We start from the raw sequence: 16492 nt of genomic DNA, 5'->3' as shown, positions 1-16492 counted from the left end.
GCTTTCGAGGCCCTGTCGAGGGTTTCGGGGTCGGAGACTCTCCTACCTTGTCTGATGTTTTCTTATCGGTCTCTGCAACCGTGTAGACAAGTGGTCCTTCGGTGATGTTGTCCTGGTCGTCGGTGGAGAGACCCAGTTCGTACAGCGATGGTGCCTGGCCCTAGCCCTGCATTGTGTGGTGAGCTATCCTCTGCTTCTCTCGAATTCTGAGTGTCTTCAGTGTGAAGACAGAGCAGGTGTTGCAGTCCTTGCTCCCGTGGTCGACCAGGAGACGGAGGTTGCAGACCGGGTGCTGGTCCTTCTGCGCGTACTTGTGATGGCAGAATTTAAAGGGCGTATTGTCCATTACTGCGCTCAGGGGGCCCCCTGTGCGCGCATTCCCTGTCGGACGTCGAAGATTCCGAGTTACTTCTCCTACGTAGTCGTCCCGGCTTTGATGGTCTTCTTCTCCTAGTCTTTTCAAGTCCTTTTCCGTAGAAGTTTGGCGTGATCTTTTCTCCTTCAAAATTTCTGGAGCTTCACGCGACGATCCAGACCCAACGGCGGAAAAAAGAATCTGAAGATGGCGCCCAAGGGTGGGAGCTTCAGCCGGAAGCATGCAGACGTCACCGAAGGTACACCAAATGTTGGGACGTCGACGCCCACCTGTGCTACATAAAAGAAGAGAGAAAAAAAAAAAAAGACTAAGATTCCGGACCCAACCACCAGATTGCGGAATATGCACAGCATAGTGAATCCAGAAAGATTCATGCTGCAAAACCAATAAAAACTGTGCCAAACCGATTAGGTTATTAAAGAAACCCCAAAGACAGAGCCATAGTAGCATGGCAATGGACAGAAGTGAGTATTTTATTTACAGTGTTACAGCGTTCTATGTCTAGAACGATTTCTCCATAAACTACTATTGCAGTAACCGAATGGGAATGTGCAAAAATATAGAATGGAGTCTCTAAATCCTATTCCTGACTAATGTATTAAAAAGGAGCAGCTATCATGTATGCAGTATCTACGAAAGAAATGCTAGTACAGGCGTGGACGCCAGCAAGATCGATGGTGGGAGTGGATCGGAAGGAACCTGCTTACTGAAGGGTAAATTACCTTCAATTGGCAGATGGTGTCCCTTAATGGGACATGTAACACTTTGGGTTTCCTAGGGCCTCCGGTCACATCCAATCCATTTAAAACAACTTTCCAGACCACAAAGGTGGCAAGATGGTCTGCAAGGATCTATCCAATTTTGCTAGCTATCCATCCAGTATCAGTCTACTACCAGATTCTGAAAAATTACATTGGGTCTCTCAAAACACACAACCTGGTACTTTGGCTTCCAACTGCTAAGCCTTCAACCAGTCAGAACAAAATTGTTACCTGTATGAGTAGTATTTTTAACTTGCAGATTTTTGGGATTCACAGGCTTTGATTTTTTTGTGATCTCTAGTTGGGCCTAGAATCTATCTTGAAGTCCCTTTTTTTGGTTGCTGTGAGCTTTGTCGAGGGCCATTTGGTGGTTACCCCTTACCCCAGTGACAAGACATACATCCTGTAAGCCCCTGTATGCGTTAGCCATATTGAGAAGCTGTTTTCCCTCCTTTGCAACTTCCTTTGGATTCCTTTTCGGAGAATGAGTTTTCTGTGGCTTTTCCCCCTGATGGTGCCTCATTTCCAGGTGGATGGCTAATTTACATATAAATCCTGAAATTTTTCAAGCTTTAAAACTACCCCGACTGGCAAATAACCATTATGTTTCGCAGCGCCCATGCTTTCTGGATTCACATGCTGTACATTCATTTAGTAGCGGGATTCCCTTCTACAGGAAGGTTGCGTTGAAATTAGTGCATTTGGTAAAGTGTTTTAAAACCTTTTGGTCCACCTGCACCTCTCACATGGATTGAAAGTTCACCCAATAGTGTTTTGTGAAAGAATGCAGGGAGGATCATGCCACTGCCCTGCATAGGTCCTCCATGGAGAAATTCGCGAAAAAAGAAAGTGTTGCCATTTCTTTCCTTCTGGAATGACCTCTTAGCTTAAACTAAAGAGTTGCAGCAGCTTTTTTTGTAACAGGCCTGTATGGTCTGTGCTATCCATCATGCCATGGCTCCTTTGGCCATGGGTAAACCTATGTTTGCGGGTGCAAAGGAAACAAAAAACTGGGTTCTCTTACTGATTGGTTTTGTTTATTGCAGGTAGTATTACTGTTTTTTATTTTTTTTTATTTTTTTACATACATCAGCCAAGTTCTTTCAGCATTTGTCTTTGGGTGCTGAAAAAAGCCAGGTAGTGCAATGGACTGGTTGACAGAAGTGGGTGATGACCTTTAAGAGGAATAGTGCATTTATTCTCATAACCACCCTGCCCTTCTGCATTTCCAAGTAAGGTTCCTACGTGGTGAGCACTTGTAATTCACTGACTTTATAGTGACGTGATCGCTATTAAAAACAGTGTCTTCAATGGCAAACATTTGAGTTCTGTCCTATGCATTGGCTCAAAGGATTCCTTCATTAGATGACTAAACACAAAGTTCAAGGTCCACAACCGTGCAGGTACTGCCCACTGTGTAGCTATTCTCTTTGCTCACTCTAAATCTTTTGATTTGTAAAGAGTCTTTGCGCCATAGTGTATGTGACAATAGACACTAGGTGGACATTGATCGATTTAGCTTAAGAGGTCAGAAAGGTATCGAATGACTGTAGTGGGTTGTGTTAGGTCTATAAAACATTTCCTGTCACTTCAATGACCATATCTGTTCCACTTTACTGTATAGCATTTTCTTGTTGTAGGCCTCCTCACCTCCCTGAAGAGGTCCATGCTTTTTTGAGGTTGACATAAGTGTCCAAACTATAAGTCCTCAGGAGTCATGATACTAGCCCAAAGCATATTGGCTCTGGGTGGCATACTTGTCCCTTCTCAATTGTGAGACGTTCCGGAGTGTGGTAATTTCCACACCGCTCCTCTGGACATTTCTAAGAGGTCCAAAACCACAAATGCCTTGCCCATTGTGGTGCTATTAAGATTAGAGCCATTGTTGTCTGCTTGCACTTTTTTGTCATCACTAATGGAATCAAAAGTATTTGGTGGTGGGAGCGTATGCCAATGTCCCTGACCAGTTTATAGATTGGGCATTCCACACTGACCGGTGATGTGTGACCTGGATGCGAACCATTGGGATTTCCTGGTGTTATGAAAGATCTGGGAGTGATATACCTCACCTTTGGAACATTTGAACACTCAGTTATTGATCTTTTATCTTTCACTCATGTGAGCAAGTTCCTAGTCTGCTTAACCTGTCTACTTCTAAGTTCAGCACCCCCATGCAAGTGTACCACCAACAAGCTTAGGTGTCTTTCGCCCAATCCCAGATTTGGGCCAGTTAATCCAACCTCCCCCAACCATGATCGCATTTACGGAGATGGAACATGGAGGTCTTGTTTGTACCTGGGCTGTTTTCACTTTATAGGAGCCTCAAAAGCACTCAGTTCGGATGATTTCCTTCAGTTCCAACACATTTATGTGTTTTACTGTCTCCGCAGGGCTCCATCTTCCTCGGATATTGAAAGGGCCCCTGTGTGGGACGCATCAGTGGTAATGCTCACTGTTGGAGGTGGGGGAGTGAATGGCCTCCCCATCATATTTTTCATGTTCCATGTTCCACTACTATATCTTGCTCTGCACTGTCTGTGAGACTATTACAAGATCCTTCCAACTTCCCGTGGCCTGTGACCATTTGCCCAAGAGCCACTCCTGTATGCGACATATATGTAGTCTGGCATGCAAAATGAAAGATGCAGGATGCCATCATGGCAATTAGTTTCTGCACAGTTCCCACTGTCACTTTCCTTGTGGTGAAGCTGACTTCGCCCTTTCAGTGCCAGGGCTCTCTAGTACACCGGTACTACTTTTACTTCCTTGGAATTCAATGTTGCACTCAATAATACTTTCTCCTGTTCTGGTAACTGGCATGATTTCTCCAGATTTATAGAGAACCTCACTTTGTAAATCATTTGCATTTCTGTTTGTATGTACTTCTGCGACTTCTCATGAACTCGCCTTTACTAGCCACTTGCCAAAGAAGCTCTCTACCCCTCTCTCTCTATATCTGGTGCTTAGGTTGATGGGATGTCTAGGTAAGAATCCTTGAGATCTATAGGGACCATTTAGTCTCCTTTCCTTAACTATGATATACCCTCTTGCAGTGTGGTCATTTTAAAGCACTGCCTCTTTATGTAATGGTTTAGTAGCCACAAGTCTACTATCCGTCTATGTGAATAATCTGCCGTGGGTATGAGGAATTACACAAGCATACACCCTTATCATCTACAGATTGTTTTTGCAAGAGCTCTTGCACTTCTTCTGAAGATAACTCATTTCTGTTGGGTCTCCTTCCTGCTTTTGGTGGTTTTTCAGTTCAACACAATATCTAGGTTCGATTGAGGATCCTTATTGAGGTGCCTCAGTACGAGGATCATGGAGGTTCCCTCCCCTCACTGGTGCTGAGAGTGTACGATTGGGGGAAAGGGAGGGTGCTGAGTGAGCGAGTCAACTGCCTGAGGATCCAGAGTCTATTTGAGTCTGTCCTCTTCCTCTTGCCCTGCCACGAAAAAAGTTGGAGTGTTAAAACTTGTAAGCTCCCAGGTTGGCTAATTGGTGTCTGGCATATTTAGAAAGAGTCCCCGTCTGTTGGTCTTCTGGCTGGCATGATCCTCAAAACTGCACTGCACCCACTGCCTTGGCTGTACCTAGATTTGTTGGAGGGCAAATGTCTGCACTTCTGGGCTGAATTCAGAAACGCAGCCACTGCATTATGCTTGATAAACAGTGGGTTCTATGTTGATTGTATTTCTTCTTGATTAAATGGATGATAGTCTTCGAGGAAGCAGGCTCTTGAAAGGAGTTCTCTCTGATACAGTATGCTTGTATGCATTGGCAGATCTAGATTTTTCTTCTGGCTCAACATGAGGGTTTGTAGAAGGAAACAGGACACTGTCTACTCCTCCTCAAGGTCTAATCTATCCGTGCCTGCAGTCTATTTTATGAGAGAAATGTAGACTGCAAGATCATCTGGCAGTGAATGCCTTGAAGGTTATGTATCCAGTCTCTTCTCTGGTTTCTTCATCAAGATTCTGTCAGAACCTCTTCGTGTGTACTTTTATTGAAGGACATTTATTTGGTGTCACCCTCATCTGCAGAGAGGGACTCTGCCCATTCTTTGTTTGGTTCCGACTTAGTTGGGGCTTAGAGGTCTCGGTTCTTCCATGACCACTCTGACCTGTTGCGGTCTTGAAAGGGATAAGGAATTCCAGGAGAGAAATTCCAGAGCCAATTCCTGGATGGTGTGAATCCAGAAGTGTTTTAAGCTGCAAAATTAAACCATATGGTCAGACTGCTAAGCACTATTTAGAATTCTTCACCCTAAGCCAGTTTGTGGTCCAGGAATTTGCAGATAAAATTCCTGCGGAGCAGAATTTAAACAATGTTCACAAAGAAATCACTACTGGCGGGCAATTGTTTTCCATTTGAAGAAAAGGGGAAGGGGGGTTGCTTCCATCGCTCTTAAACAAAACTTTTGTTCAGCCTTACTTATGAACATTTTAGAAGATGTAGATCACGAAGACTGAATGACCAAGAAGTCTCCACAAACCTGCTGGCTTGGCTTAACTTAGACTCCGTACAAACGCATATTTGGTCGACTGACCATTTGGTGCTACCATTTGGTTTGTTTTTCTCTCCTTATCAATAATCACATAAGTTCACTTTTAACCCATTCCTTCTATATAACCTACCTATTCCTGATTGACTACTACTCTGGTAGTCTCAGTCTCGCTCTTGCATGAGCATCTCCCACACCCTTGTTTATGGCAGATGGCTCGGTTTCCCCCGCTGCACATGACATCTAAACACACACCTCCCATTACAAACCTAAGCACACTGATTACAAGATGTTAACTACAGAAGTTTTACATGACTCCTGACATCGTTGACTGCCCCATGTGGATGATCTCTTATGCCCACAAAAAAGTTGGGGTTGCTAATCTGATGAATATTCCGAAGTCTTAACAAGGTCCAATCACAATTAACGCAGTGCCGTCTAGGTTAAACTCCTCTGGAAAGTGGATCTAGTCCTCAGCGTTATAAAACAATACGAGCACTTGCGTGGGAATGAACACCGTAATATGAGAAAGAGCAGTGTGGGAACTATGCAGCAGGTTAAAGTCGCTGCAGAAATGTAGCAAAAATTCAAAATTTGACAAATGTTTTGTGGCAATTCAGTTACTTTGTTAATTGCATAAAAAAAATCTGTAAAATTCACTCAAAAAGAACGATAACGTAACGTTCACATACACTGAAGGATACTGTATAGGTCACAGTAAAAATCATTAAATTAAACGTGGTTGTCCAAGATCACTCACTAACCAAGGTATTAAAAATATAAAGACAAAACAAGTTTATCAATTTGAGAAACAAAAAAACCTTTTGTATGGCCATTATGAATGTAAGATCTTAAAACTGTTTTTCAGCCCATACATGATGTTTTGTTAAAAACTATTTCTGTTAACTTTCGTAATGAGGGTAGGCAAAGGGAGATAAACTATTTTCTCCTTCATTCTGTAGAAGGTTTATGCAGGGTTGGGCCAGGTCACAGCTCAAACCTCTCCTGCAGACCAGTTAGGCATAAATAATGCTACGCTGCTTTTGTCATCTTGAAATTAACTCAAAACATTGACTAATGTGTAAGAATTTCTTTGAACCCTACACATGTAACGGATCTGCTAAACTGTGAACACATTAACGTTCCACCAAGTTCTGTATGGGTTTACTTACATCATCATATGCAAAATTAACAAATCCTTGCTGCATGTTATCTCTTCGTCGCAAGACATCTTTGGGAACAAAAGAAAAATAAAGTCATTTTTGATACAAATGCATACAACACCAATACATAAATCCTATACCTTCTGAAAGAAAATTAATCTGTGGTATTAGCTTAATGGGGAGGGGTGTTCTATTCACAATCTACAGCTAAATGTACCAAATATGTGGCAATAAACAGGGATCCTCATGGCCCAGTAAGGCTAGTTGAGGGTGCCCAAGTTCATTTCAATGTTACACAAAGTAAATCTGCAATATTTATGCACTTCGAACTGCTATGCAATATTTGAAAATAAATGTGGCCCAATAATACTTTATTTAGAGCACGCATTTAACACATGCTCAAAACATGTATTACTGCACACCAAGGTCAAAATCAATATTCTTAACAAAGTACTGTGAAACAAATTCGGAAACATGCTGCTTACACTTAAAAGTAATTTTAGCTTACTGAAAGGATTTATAAGATTCCAAGCTGGTTTTGGCTATGAAGACTATTTTTCTAACTACGAGACAACATGCGTAAACCATACATGTAGATCTCGATCAAATAACGTTATTTATTGCTGTTGCTGAGGGAAGGGGAATCAATCTCAAGACTCCTCATGAGTCACGGCCCCTCACAACAATCAGGAGTGAGCAGTCATTTCACTTGGAGAGGACTCTCAGGTCTATCCTGATATATGGCAATCCGATCTTTCTGGGTGCGTCCTGTGCCAATAATTAGATACTTTTAGTGATGGTAGAATTTTAATAAACTGATTGATTTGCTCTGCTTAGGAAATGGGATATTTTTTTTCTAGACATACAAGAATATGTTATGGATCCTAGGGTGGAGTAAATTTCTTGAGGGGAAATATATGGAAATCGCTTCTTCAAGTGGTACTAGTGTGCCAAAATCTCAAAACAACTCATATTAAAAAGACGTAGCAATCAAGTAAAGATTAAGTGAATGGTGGTATTGCTAGATTAGGACTTTTTCGTGATCCAGAAATTTGAGTACATATACCTTTCGATTTACAAAGATGATTTGGGATGGAAGAAAAATCAATCTACCATAAAGTGCAGCAAATCCACAGGCAGCAAAGAATAACATGCACAAACGGAAAGTCAGACATGGTATTTTTCGTAAAAAACAGCAGCAAAAGCAAAACATATAATTTTCTAATTTCAAAACGTAATAAGTAAAATAACCTGCAAAATCGTGTGGCTGTCTCCTCTGAAGGCATGACTGCTGACGCACAAAACAGCTAACCTACATGTAGTTAACTGTAGAGGATCACTCTGAGGGAGGGGTATTTCAACTTTGGCACGGGAGTACTGCAGACACTGCTCACAGCTGCGAGGACTGGAGCACAGGCCCACATATTCAGCCACAAACATAGTTGCCTCAATATAAACAGTCCTGCCTACAGCAGCTACAAGGCCAGATAGTGGTTTCAGTGGGTGCCTTTGCTATCTTAAGATCTTCACCAACATCCCTTCAACCAGATGTACTTTGTGGGATTTTAGACCTGGGAAATTCAGTAGCCATATCAGATTACATCAATGCTAAGTAAAGTCCCAGCCTAGGGCCATCAAATCACCACCTCACAATACGGGACCTTAAAATTATGCATTCTATCATAGCCACATGAGTTCATCGGGTCGGATATCCATGGATCTCCTCTACGTACGCAAATGGGGTTCGCACAGCTCTAACAGAATTGATTAATTAAGCTAATGTCAGAATCTACTCCTACAAAAGGCTTGAAGATGTGTTCATTAGTAAATAAAAGTAAAAGATGTATAAGCCCATTGGAGACTTTGAAAGCTTTTAGCTGCTCTATGGAGGGGATTTTTCTGACGCTTGATGATAGGAAAATCGCATCATTCTATTCCCAATTACTTTGGTGCAGATTGACGAATCTTCGTGAAATTTTCAAAACTTATGGACCGCTTCGGTCAGCTCTGATCTTGGAAGTTTCGGGGTGATTCAGCAAGCGGGGGGCGAGAAATAAGGAGGGGGTCCCAAAATGTGTTTTCTCCATGCAATTCCATAGGAAACTTTAGACACAGCTACAGCCCGAACTGCTGAACGGAATTACACCAAATTTGGCTAAAAGGTAGCCCTTGGTTCAGAAAGAGCCCTTTTTAGGTCTCTGCTAGCGTAGGCTGCGCACACGCGGAGTCTCGCTGGCGAGATTAAATGAGATAGAGAGAATAGCACTAGCGAGGTTAAGCCCCACCCCTCCTCTCCATGGGCTGGCCTCCCATTGGAGAAGAGGTCCTAGTGAGGTTCTTCTTTCTCAGTAAGCACCATCCTTTTCAGACTGGCGGACTTCACTTCCTGCTGGCGCAAAAGCTTTCTTATCTTCTTTATTTGGCCAACAGATGGCACCATAAAGAAGATAAGAAAGCTTTTACGCCAGCAGGAAGTCAGGCGCTCGTTTCTCGTGCCTTGTGGGTAGTTCAAAGGATGGATCATTTGGGAACCGCGGACACCAATCTCCTTGCACACGAGCCTTTCTTCGGCTGTGCCACGTGGGTGCTTTCTTGATCGTGCAAAACGGGTCGTAAAAGTCACAAAACATGTAATGTGTGTTTTCCGTGGCTCGCTGCAGTGTGTGAGCGGCCGCTACCGGTTATGGGGGTGCGCGGTCTGCGCCTCCCACTGCTCTAGGGCTGATGTATTCTGTGCTGTGGGGTAATGATCCCGCTTGCAGCAATATACTGGGGCCGGTAGTTCCGTCATCTTCAGCGGCGATGCCTCGCTCATTGATTTGTTTCTGTAAGTCTGCTGCTCCGGCCCTTTAAAATCTAATCTCTAACTGGACCCTCTTAAATGGTTCGAAGACGGTAGTCTGTATTTCTCCTTCACAGTCACAGTCAGCTTCTCGCTTTTCATTACACTTTCCACAGACTTGATAAAATCAACAGGACACCTCGTTTGAAACTGTTTAATCGCCGCCTTTCCCTTTAGCTAAACCATTGAGCTGGTCAAGCGATGTGCACAAATAATTTTAAATAGAAAATATTGCTCTCCGTGTGACCCAGCTTAATAGATTGTGCAATGCAAAACAAGTTAAGAAGTAATGAATGCCCCAAAAATATTTTAATTGGCGTAACAAATTGCTGGCAACTTTTATTTTGCCTCTTCCTGCAATTGCGCTGCATTTTGAAATATCGCCCGCGCTCTGCACAGACACGAGGATGTCTTTGCCAGGGAGCCCAGTTTCCAGGGCGCCCAGTTTCCAGAACAAAGCGGCCTTCGGATATAGCGGAGCTGCTGTTTCCACGCATTTGCAGTGCGCCTGTCTTCATGTTTAATAATATCCTTGACAAAAAAAGGAATGTACAAACTTTCAATAATTATAGGTCAAAATCTGCGCTATAATAAGTAAGGTGTCCAGCCGGACTCGGAATATAATCAATGACAAGGATAGAAAGAATTTTCAAAACATGTATATAGTGGGACACAGTCCTGTATCCACAACAAAGCTAGACAAACAAATTACAAAGGTAGGAGGTTGAACAGGCAATTTTACAATTTGTGAGAGGCTAGTACAAAAATGGAAAAAATCAATCTAGCTTTACTCGTAGTAAAAACGCAATTATGTCCCACAGTGGGGAACTAGTGTTTAAACTACATCAACTGTCAACCGTTTTGATCCGGTTAAAATGAAGGATCATCAGGACAACCAGTGGATTGCCTAATATGCGAGCCTGTGAATAGATTGGGGAAACAAAAAGACAGAGGACATTTGTTTAAAATCTCAATTCATCCTACAGTACATAGCATAAAGGATTTTCACGCCATGCCTTAAGGTGGAAAACTGCCATACGTGCAGGTGAGTGCAATATCTAGTGACATTCATCCAGAAAATACATGCTTGTGATATGAAACCAGTGTCTGGGGTACTGTTTTGGTCGTAGGATAGAGAGGAAGGCGAGGGATTTACCTATTTGCAGGAGGAGATCCAAGGAAGGGTTGGCGGACTCAAGGATGGCCGAGTCTCGGGATGGCTGTGTCTTGGTGCCAAGAGGCATCGGTGAAGTGACGCGGCCCGACTGGTAGGGGAGGGCAAGAACTCTGGTACCTGCGTAAGGGGTAACCTGTTATTAATAAGGGTCTTGTGGCCGGGAGAGGCTATCCAAGTTGGTGGAGTTGTAAGAAGCTTACCTAGGTGATAAGGCAAGCAGGGCGTCCCATCCGATGGCACCACTGCGGTCAATTGGAAGGATTAGACGAGGGTGGGAATTCTAAGGGAAAGTGGCACCTAATTAAGACTGGACCTCAGGATAAGGTGGTAAATAATTCGAAAATAAGTAACCCTGGGCGAAGCACTACGCTAGCGGAGTTTGCGCAACTTCGCACTACGAGAGCTGCACGTAGCACAGTGCGAACATGCGCAGCGCTAATTTTTTGCTTGTTCGCAGTCCTGAACATCATGTTCGTGACCACGAGCAAGCAAAATGACATCCCGGCGAGATTCTCAACGCGGGGATGTAAGGTTTCTCATTGTGAGTGGTTGCGCGTGCTCCAGACCGCTCTCAATGAGAAACTACCAGTTTGTGTTGAGAAAGCTGCAGCTCGAGTAATCTACTCGAGCAGCAGAAAACTACAGCTCTCACTGAGCAAGATGCCGTTTTCAATGATTGCAGTGCTGGACGCTTGTCCGCACTGCGCAATCATTGAAAACACATCTTGCACAGTGCGGACATGCTACTACACAGCTCGCGTAGTGCTACGTGGTGAAGTTCGTGTAGTGCGAAGTGCACTTCGCGTAGCGCTACTTCGCGAACTACGCCCACCCCTAAAGATAAGGGCATTAGCGCTTACCCACGTGTAGATCGAATTCCAGAAGTCCGGGTTGAATGGGGGAGGATGAGAACAAGTAGCGGTGAAAGCCCTAATTAAGGCGAGACCTGTGGGGAAAAAGGAGTTTTAACCAAGGGTCCGAAGAGCTTGCCAGAGATGCGGACATGTTGAGGCTAGCTTACCTATGTCATGAGGCATGTAGTGCGTCCCGTCCGGTGGCGCCGCTGCGGTCAAAATGATAGTGGTTGAATATCTGGAGGGAAAGGGACCTGATTAGAATTGGGCCTGAGGACAAGGTTGTCAATGCTGGGTGGATAAAGGCTTACCCACGTGTGAAGAGATTTCCGAAGTCCAGTAGAGTAAGGGGATATAGGAATAAATTGCGGTGAACGCCCGAAAATCAGGCGGAACCGGTGGAAAATAAAGCATTTCAGCCAAGGGTGCGCAGAGCTTGTAATTGAAGCTCACGTGTAGAAGGTGGCAAGGAGAGAGCTGGAATAGCACTTACCTCAGTGTTCACAATGGAACAACAGTAACCATCTGGAGGGCCGAATCTCACCGGTCAGATGCGGGGTTCCATGCGTGGAGCATGGAAATAGAGTGTCGGCCATATTGGATGGGGCTAGTATTTCCGTAATGGGAGACTGGCAGCCATTTTGGGTTGGGAGGCGGCCTCGGAGACTGTGGCGGACATTTTGGGATGGGAGGCGGCCTCGGAGAGGCAGCCATATTAGAGTGGAGTGGATTGGCGGCGCAGTGGAGGGAAGTGACTTAACATTATTCATTTATTAAAAACACGGCGCAGTGAATGTGAGTGAATTGCATACATTGTGCAGACTCCTATAGAGGCTGTGTGCAACTCAGCCATGCATGTGACAAGAGGACACACATCATTGAATCATGACAGCTTGGCAATTGGGTTGAACAATATGCCTGTTGTAACAGAAGGCTACATGTTTAGAGAAGTGCGGTCCAATCCTCATTACGATGAAGTCCATTTCTGATACTATCCATGAGTAGGATCATTTTCAGTTCCCCTCTATTCAGTAGGTGCACAATGTCTCCTCCGCGGGGTAGCAGTTTGACTGATTTGAGGACAGTCCATTTCAAATCATTGTCACTGTGTCCATTTTCCGTGAAGTGGTACACCAAGGGAGCGTTGGGGGTTTTTGCAGCGGATTCGACTGCCGTGTTGGCCTATCCTGGTTTTTATCTTTTGTTTGGTTTGGCCAACATATACAAGCTTGCATGGACACTGGATCAAATAAATCCCATCACTGCTGTTACAATTGGTGAAGGTTTTACAGTTCACAGTGACATTGTTAAAAATGAACGATTTGCCTTCTATAGTAAAATCACACACGTTACATGATCCACACTTAGCATGCCCCACAAGCGGCGTTTGGTTCCAAAGGGAATTTATCGTGTCACGTGTTGGGGGACTGGGAAGTGCAGCCCTGACCAGATGGTCCTTTAGGTTAGAACTTTTCTCGAATGCAAACAAGGGGCGATCAATGTGTCTTCATGTTTAGAGCATGTGCTTATTTTGCATAAATACGGGTTAAAGGGAAGTATTGATATCTTCGCCGTGCCGCCTTTGAACGAGTCAAAGCCGTGACATCAATTTCTGGGGCTGCTGTATTTGAACAGTAACAGCTGAATTGGCTTAATGATAAATGCACGAGCTCGAAAGCGACAAAACACAATTTTGTTTTATCTTTGTCTTTGGTACAATTGGCTGATTTAGCTAAAACTTTGTGGTGGGAAGCGGAAATAGAACTTTGCTTTGTCAGAGGATGCCTCTGTGCCAGGCGAGCTGTGATGGATCTGTGCTTGCGTTCACCTCTTCTTGCTCCTGTTTTGGAGGAGGTGTTTGACGCAACCCTGTTGTTGGCATCTGCGCTGAAAGTCCTGTGCCTTTCCTCCTTATTTGAGGTGGTCAAAATGGAGGCTTTGCCACTAATGCTCAAGTCATTGTTTGTAAAGGCCAGCCTTTTCCATCCAGTGGAAAACTATATGCAAGTGTCCCCCTCCTGAAGAGCCCCACTAAGTCCACAAACATGGCCCAAGTGGAGAGAGAATTTAGAGTTACAGTGGGTGGCTACTTTTAGTCGTTGGCATGACTGGCGATCTGCTTTGGCACTCAAGTCATGTTGCCACCGCTACCATTCTACCTTCTTCCTGCCTCAAAATACCTCCCAACACACACACACACACACACTCGTTTATGAAAGATCTTAAGCAGGGCTTTAAGTTGGATGAGAAAACTGGTGTGGGGGGGAGGGGTAAGAGTCTCCGATAGGGGCATGGCTGTTATAATTAAGGGCGTGGCTTAAAATACCTGTGCTAAAAATCTGTGCATAGTGTGCTGCCCGACTGGTATCTTGCTGCTTCTGTCTATTCATCCAGCTAACTAACAATAGGTAACATTACAATTAGCAACACCTAGTAGTTGTATAAAATATGAAAAATGGCTCCGCTCTTGTAGGCGAGGTTGTGGCGCAGGGATGCAGGTTCGAGCTTTGGATCAGCTCAACATCCTGTCATTCAAAAAATAAACATGTCCTTGTGTAGTGTAACTTTTGCTCATGTTTGAGTCATTAAAAACTGAAAAGGAGTCACTTTGAAGTTACATCAAAAGCAGTGACAGGAGCTACTATTACAGAATAAAGTTTTTTTTGTTCCCCCCCCCTCACCTAGAGGGTAAAAATGGAGAGCCCGATAGAGATAGGCATCCGTTTCGGCAACTGCATTTAAGAACTGTTGGTGCCGTGCACCGACAAGACCCCGTCCACTTAAAGCCCTGATCGTATGGTTGCCTAGGCCAATGTTCACTGTTAACACTTACAAGATAACCAATTTTTATTCCAAAAGGGGGCTCTTGTGGGTAATGTAGAGCACTGTTTGGGAGGGGTGCACTTACTCTTTGAGATGATTATTTGCGATATTTTAAACACCTACTGATGGCCTCATGAAAGCGAAGAAGCTTTTTCCAATAACCAATGCCAAAGAGTCTTTCTACAGCAACCTACTGTCTCTCCCTCACAAGGGTCTTCACTTGCTTTTATATTTTTATATAGCCAGAAACTAATAATGGGGGCGATTGGTAAGACTGGACATCCAAGTTAAGCATTATACCAAATTTATGAGAGAGATACTGGCATTTGCGAGAGATTAAGCTATTGGCATTGTAAATGACAATGCCATTTATTTATCTGTTTTCAAAACCAACACAAATAAAAATGGTCATTGACAATAGCTCTAAATTTTGCAAAGGCGAGCCCGTTGCATTGTAAATGCTTGTTAAATGGTGTAAATCCGTTCAGTAGTTTTTTAAATATGAATGGGAAAAGAAAAATATATATCAGGGTGGAGCCTAACCACATATCTCATTGTGAGATCTAATTGGCTGTCAGTACTTCATTCATGAAGTGTTGGCAGCCATCTTGGGACCAATATACATGACCGCACCTCAAACATGTATTGGCATAGCCAATAGGTCTCGCCTTTGGGACCTTATAAGGCCTTAGTGCTCCTGGACTGGTCAGCCGCCTTTGACACGGTCGACCATACCATCTTGATCGACCGTGTCACACAGGCTGGCATCCAGGGCACGGCAGCGGCCTGGCTAAAGTCCTTCTTGTCGAACCGCTCTCAAGCAGTCCGACTAGGTAACTTAGTGGGCACTAAACAAGCTATCACCTGCGGCGTACCTCAGGGCTCGTCCCCGTCACCACACCTGTTCAACCTCTACATCTCCCCTCTAATCCAGGCCCTTAGAAAGAAACAGGTCACAGTGCTAAATTATGCGGACGACCTACAGCTCCTATTCACAATTGACAATTCAGATACGTCCATTGCTTTTTTCCAGTCTACAATGAGGTTCATCCAAGCCTGGATGAACCAGAATCATCTAAGACTGAACCCTGGGAAAACGGAGCTGGTCCTGACCGGGGACAGTGTTAAATACTGGGGCCCACACTACTGGCCATCAGACATGGGCCCAGCCCCGTCCCCCTCACCATCGGCAAAAACGCTCGGCGTTACCTTAAACAGTGACCTCTCGCTTAAAACGCAAGTTGGTCAGGTAGCCTCCAAATGCCTTTTTCAACTAAGGAAAATCAGGAAGGTTCGTCGCCTTCTGACCCACGAAGCCTTGATACAGGTAGTGATCGCCACTGTGATCTCTCACTTAGATTATGCCAACTCAATCTACCTGGGTCTTCCTCAGTTTCTCCTAAAACGTCTGCAGATGGTGCAGAACCATGCAGCAAGACTGATCCTAAGCCAGCCTAGATGGCACCCAGCTACCCCCTTTTGAAGTCACTCCACTGGCTCCCGGTAACCCAGCGTTGCATTTTTAAAGTCAGCTGTATGATGTTTAAAGCACTCTACGGCAAAAGCCCCAAATTCATCTCTAAACTGATCATAAAATACACTCCGCCTCGAAGTCTACGCTCAGCACACCACTGTCTTCTACAAACACCCTCTTTCAAACGCAAACGGTCTGGTGGCTGCAGATTTGGCACCCCGCCTATGGAATTCCCTTCCCCTCGAGATCAGGCTATGTCCTGACCTCCTGTCATTCAGGAAACTCCTAAAGACCTGGCTCTTTCTACAAGCATATCACTAACCCATAAGCTTCCATCTCTGACCACACTCTGTCTTTACAGCGCCAGGAAACCAACCGGTGTCAGTGCGCTATACAAACCTTTGTTAACATAACATAATAAGTGTTTTGCCATGCAAGACTTGTTGTTGCACCAAGGATATTGTGCTGGATAACTAAACACTTATAAGGTCCCAAAGGTGAGACCTATTGGCTAT

General features: G+C 44.3%; 1 protein-coding gene across 1 annotated transcript in view; it reads right to left on the bottom strand.

Annotated features, from left to right (window-relative positions):
• LOC147670609 (grancalcin-like) overlaps nucleotides 1-16492 on the bottom strand; it is a 185499-nt gene that overhangs the window by 20352 nt on the left and 148655 nt on the right. The window contains exon 7 of the mRNA XM_086948133.1: nucleotides 6817-6875. Within this exon, the coding sequence (XP_086804259.1) occupies nucleotides 6817-6875 (59 nt within the window). The remainder of the gene's footprint in view (nucleotides 1-6816; nucleotides 6876-16492) is intronic.

The sequence above is a fragment of the Lissotriton vulgaris genome, unplaced genomic scaffold (genome assembly GCF_964263255.1).
Source record: "Lissotriton vulgaris unplaced genomic scaffold, aLisVul1.2 SCAFFOLD_901, whole genome shotgun sequence".
In the NCBI taxonomy this organism is placed as follows: domain Eukaryota; kingdom Metazoa; phylum Chordata; class Amphibia; order Caudata; family Salamandridae; genus Lissotriton; species Lissotriton vulgaris.
Note: the sequence above shows the minus strand (reverse complement) of the source record. Positions and strands in the feature narration are given on the sequence as shown.